Below are 5,060 nucleotides of genomic sequence, written 5' to 3' on the forward strand. Positions count from 1 at the left end.
TTGTTACCAAACTCAGCTTGGATGCTTCCAGTCATAGGGACTCATTTCCTCCCTACTTCATTATTATGCCTAACTCGGACTTCTAGAACATTCTTCCTTATACTTGGCTGAAACAGAAGGATGTGTGGGATAAACTTTACTTTCTCTACTTTTGCTACTAAAAGGAAGCAGGAGCTGTGGGCAGAGTTTAGGAAGGGTGCAGCAAGACACGTGGCTGAGGTGGGGACTTAGCTGCAGAGACTTAAGCAGATCAGAACTCTTTGAAACCAAATCCTCGACAGTCCAAGAAACATACTAAGCGTTTTGACTGTAACCTAACATTGAGAGAGTGGAAAAGGGAAAAACACTAACGATTCATTATTTTTATTTACTTTGAAATTTACTTCCTTTGTTTTTTAAAAAAGAATTAGGAGCGGGAGGAGGTTGCGGCGGCGGGAAATGGCTCCTTCTCCTACCAAACGCAAAGACCGCTCTGATGAAAAGTCCAAGGATCGCTCTAAAGATAAGGGGGCCACCAAGGAGTCAAGCAAGAAGGATCGTGGCAGGGATAAAACTCGAAAGAGACGCAGCGCTTCCAGTGGTAGCAGCAGCACGAGGTCTCGGTCCAGCTCTACCTCCAGCTCAGGCTCCAGCACCAGCACGGGCTCCAGCAGCGGCTCCAGCTCATCTTCAGCCTCGAGCCGCTCAGGAAGTTCCAGCACATCCCGCAGCTCCAACTCCAGCAGCTCCTCTGGCTCTCCGAGTCCTTCTCGGCGCAGGCATGACAACAGGCGGCGTTCCCGCTCCAAATCCAAACCACCCAAAAGAGATGAAAAGGAAAGGAAAAGGCGGAGCCCTTCCCCTAAACCCACCAAAGTGCACATTGGAAGGCTCACCAGGTATGTGACCAAGGATCATATCATGGAGATACTCTCCACCTATGGGAAAATTAAAATGATTGACATGCCTGTAGAAAGGATGCACCCGCATCTGTCTAAATGCTATGCATATGTGGAGTTTGAGAATCCAGATGAGGCCGAGAAGGCGCTGAAGCACATGGACGGAGGACAGATCGATGGCCAGGAGATCACTGCCCCTGCTGTGCTGGCCCCCTGGCCTCGGCCACCCGCCAGGTGATTCAGCCCTCCCAGGAGAATGCTGCCACCGCCTCCAAACGCAAAGACCGCTCTGATGAGAAGTCCAAGGATTGCTCTAAAGATAAGGGGGCACAGGTCACCCCCACGGATGAGGAGAAGGTCACGTTCCCCTCGGCGCAAGTCCCCTGTGCGCCAGCGATCCCGCTCCCCTGGCCGCCGCTGCCACAGGAGCCCCTCCAGCTCCAACTCCTCCCGATAAGCAGGGCCACCGAAGCTCTGCCCTGTGACTTGTATCCCATCCAACTCACTTTTGTCACTTTTCTAGCAGAAGGAGGATCGGTAGGAAAGAAATCCCTCACTCAGAGGCAGGCTTCGAAGGTGAAGGCAGTAATTGCTACATTTCCTCTGGTGGCAGAGTTCCGGCTGCAGGAGTGTTGTTGGTTTGGGGTCGTGCTTATAATGATGCCCTCCAGTTTTCTGGCTAGAAAGCTTCCACATTTCTAGTTCCTGAGAGTCAGTTTAGTGGCAAAGCCAGCAGGGATGAGCAGGGGGCTCCAGGCGGTGGTACAGCCCCAGCCTGGGAGCATGTTTTCCCATTCCACAGATGACGTGGGGCCCATCTGGTGGGCTGGTCGTGCCCTAACCTGTTGGCCTCGGGGTCCCACAGGAAACGGTGTGCTTTTACGCAGCTGCCATTCCTGTTAGCCTGGCCCTGCTCCCCTGCTCGAGTCCTCTTCTGACCTCTAGGGCCAAATACCCAAAATGGTTCTTTTCACGTGTATTCATGTGCGTGCACACACACACAGACAAACCCACGTCTCCCTTTCTCTCTGAAACTGGTAAGTTGAGAGCCAGCTCTGTCGGGTCATCACAGAACCCCCCGTTGTGTTGGTATTCTTGGTGGTCGTGCAGGTTACTTTGGCAACGTGTACATTGCTTTTTTGGCTTTTATTGTACAATCAGTACTATACCTTTTCTGTTTTGAGTTTTGTAACTTTGTAGCATTTTAGATAATATTGTGTTTGTACTTTGTTGTGTAGAGAAAAGAATTGTGTTGAATAAACCTAGGATTAGAGTGCAAAAAAAAAAAAAAGAATTATTTGTGTTGGTGGAAGTTGTTTCTGCAAACTTGTAATTTTAATAATAAAGTTGGGAAAGAATGATAATATCTGCTCTCAATTAACGTGCTATTTACTGCTTGGGTGATGTGGCAACATGGTATTTCCAACTGGTTTCAGCAACCCAAAATGCAGAATCAGGTCATTATTTGCTAAATGAATAACAAATGTACAGAGGTCATTCTAACTGTGGTGGAAGGTCAAGTAATTATGAAGATATATGCTAGTACATACAGTTCTCCTGACAGCTGATATCACTCTCATAATTGCAAGAACCCTGGGGTGGGGTAAGTAAAGAGAGCAGTTCCGTGTTCCTGCTGGTTAAACGGAAATATTTTTCTCTGATTGCTTAAACTTATACGCAACATGGATAAGAACTGTCATTCTACCTATTCTTTTTTTTTTTTTTAAGAGAAATTGATTGACATTTCAAGGTCTTGATCTAAAGCATGTGGGACATAAAAATCCCTCGGAGAGCTTTTTTTTAAAAGACAGAAGAAAGATGCCACCCCCAGGGGATCTGATTCAGTAGGGTTGGAGTGTGACCCAGGAGTCTGTATTTACATAAGCTCCCAGCTGTTCCTATTGGTGATGGTGATGTGGAAACTTTTTTTTTAGGGTAAAGGAAGGGAAACGTACTTACTGTGTGTGTGAAGTGTGCCTTTACTACCAGAAGGTGGCTCCATAACATATTAAATCAGGCACTTTGCAGCTGACTAGCTGGAAAAATAAAGGCCTGGAGCTTCTCTCAGTTACCTTTTTTTGGTGAAAGGGGTGGGTGGGAAGGGGGAATAGAAGAGGGTGCAGGAATATGGTGTGCTAGAAGGAATAAATGTACATTAAACTAATTTTACAATCATCACTTGTTATTAGCTTCTCTCAAAAGTTTTATAGCAACACTGTGTTGTTAAAGGAAATCTTTAAATATACCAGAAACACTTGATGTCTAATAGCTATAAAAGGCAGAGAAGCTCCAAGGATCTTCCTGATCACCAAGCTTTCACATCTGCAGGAACAATCTTAGGGCTGTTACTGCTACATTCACTCTTGTTTCATGACAGAATCCCGGTTGTGGGCCACGAATACTGGGTGGGCATGAGGTGATGCCACATATGGCGACTTCCTGTTTAAGGTGCTGCTTTCTTTTTTTTTTTTTTTTTTTTTTGCGGTACGCGGCCATTTCACTGTTGTGGCCTCTCCCGTTGGGGAGCACAGGCTCTGCACGCGCAGGCTCAGCGGCCATGGCTCACGGGCGGCATGTGGGATCCTCCCGGACTCGGGCACGAACCCGCGTCCCCTGCATCGGCAGGCGGACTCTCAACCACTGCACCACCAGGGAAGCCCTGCTGCTGTTTTCTTACTCAGGTTCTTAAAGACACTCACCTGGGTATGATCAGGGTCTGGGGTCACAACCATGTGGTCCCTGGCTCTAGCCCTAATCCATAAAATAACTGACCCCCAGCTCCTGACTCATTCCTGATGTCAGAAATGTCTGAGGTATATCATATGTGTTCACAAGGCATTATGCTTGGTGACCTCCCTTTCCATGGAGGCTCCTGAATAGTCCGAGCTGCTACAGTGATGTCACTCTTCCTCAGGGTAGTTGTTGCTGCTATCATCATGTTTCCCAGCACCACCCATATTGGTGACATTTCCTCATTCTACTCTGATCCTTTATCACATAGTTTGGGGGGCTTGAATTGGGGAAAGGAGGTTGGGAATGAGTAGAGATAAACTCTGCTCTCATGAGGCACAAAACAAAGCAGGCTTACACTCCCATCTCATCTTTCATTTATCTGGCTCCTCATTTCAGTTCCTCACCCTCCCCACACCCTCCAGCCAGGAAAAAAATTGTGAATGGGACATTGCTATGGAACTCAAAACATCGTACCAACTCTCTCATCTCCAGGCAATGTCCCTGGAACAAACACGTGTCCGGTTCTAATGCTATTCAAGGTCTGTTCCTTTCCCATCTAGCACACAGATTGGGAGGGAAGTCAGCACAGGGTCCTAGGTGTGGAGCCAGAGACAGCCCAGCCACAGTCTCATTAAGTCAGTGCATTTCCTCTGAAGCTTTGAGGGTGCCTTCAGTCAAGCGAAATCCAGGCCATCTTGCCCTGCCAACCAGACATGTCCAGATGGAAAGCTGTTTAGGGACTTGCTCTGGGACCATCAGTACTCATTTATGAAATGATTCCGAAGAAAATGAACGATCTTAAAAATTTCCAGAATATAATGTAGCCTCCAAGAAAGGGTAAAGCCTGCAGTCACCTCTTCAGGAATTCAATAGGGTCCTTGATCAAGTAATGGAGAAAAACATTTCCAGAAAGGAAAACAAAATTTGTAGATGTACTCATAGAAATAGGTTTGGTTGCATATAATAAAAATGGATGAACAATTTGGTGAGACTTTCAAGTGATGAAAATAATTCCAGAGACAGTCAGGCTGTCCACTTGGGCCCTAGAGTCATAGATCCTTGGAGATAAGAAGTGGGAACGAAGAGGCAAGCACCATAGTTTAGAAGGCCATGCATTGAGTCTCTGTGTGCCAGAGCTTCTGCATGCTTTCTCACTTTTTTCCTGCTTAGATAACTGATTTCAATCGTCTACCTGAAATTGTTGTATTTCTCCAACAATTCTTCATTATGCCGGAGTTGTCTTCCTAAAATACAATGTCAATCATTTTACTCCCCTTCTCAAAAATCTGCAATGGCCCCTTTTATCCATAGGAAAAAAAATGTCCAAACTCTTTAAAGTACTTTGGTCATAAACATCCTTTACCAGGTTTACAAAAATAATGGGTAACATATAATGAGAAGCCACTGGCACAATGATCAAGAGACTGGAGTCACAGCTCTGCCACTAGC

The 5,060-nt window shown here is 46.4% G+C and overlaps 1 protein-coding gene across 1 annotated transcript; it reads left to right on the plus strand.

Moving 5' to 3' along the window:
• The first annotated feature begins 438 nt into the window (after positions 1-438).
• On the plus strand, positions 439-1,363 carry LOC114891113 (RNA-binding protein with serine-rich domain 1-like). The gene is made up of 2 exons (XM_029215197.1): positions 439-1,050; positions 1,241-1,363. The coding sequence occupies exons 1-2, from the start codon at positions 439-441 to the stop codon at positions 1,361-1,363; spliced, it is 735 nt and encodes a 244-aa protein (XP_029071030.1).
• The last annotated feature ends 3,697 nt before the right edge of the window (positions 1,364-5,060 follow it).

Source organism: Monodon monoceros, unplaced genomic scaffold (assembly GCF_005190385.1).
Source record: "Monodon monoceros isolate NGI ecotype Baffin Bay Population unplaced genomic scaffold, NGI_Narwhal_1 Super_Scaffold_11, whole genome shotgun sequence".
NCBI lineage: Eukaryota > Metazoa > Chordata > Mammalia > Artiodactyla > Monodontidae > Monodon > Monodon monoceros.

Bases quoted from the DNA above. Each gene is read 5' to 3' on its own strand.
- LOC114891113 (XM_029215197.1), top strand. From the start codon at position 439: ATGGCTCCTTCTCCTACCAAACGCAAAGACCGCTCTGATGAAAAGTCC. The intron at 1,051-1,240 runs ATCGATGGCCAG...GGAGAAGGTCAC, and splicing joins AGCACATGGACGGAGGACAG to GTTCCCCTCGGCGCAAGTCC.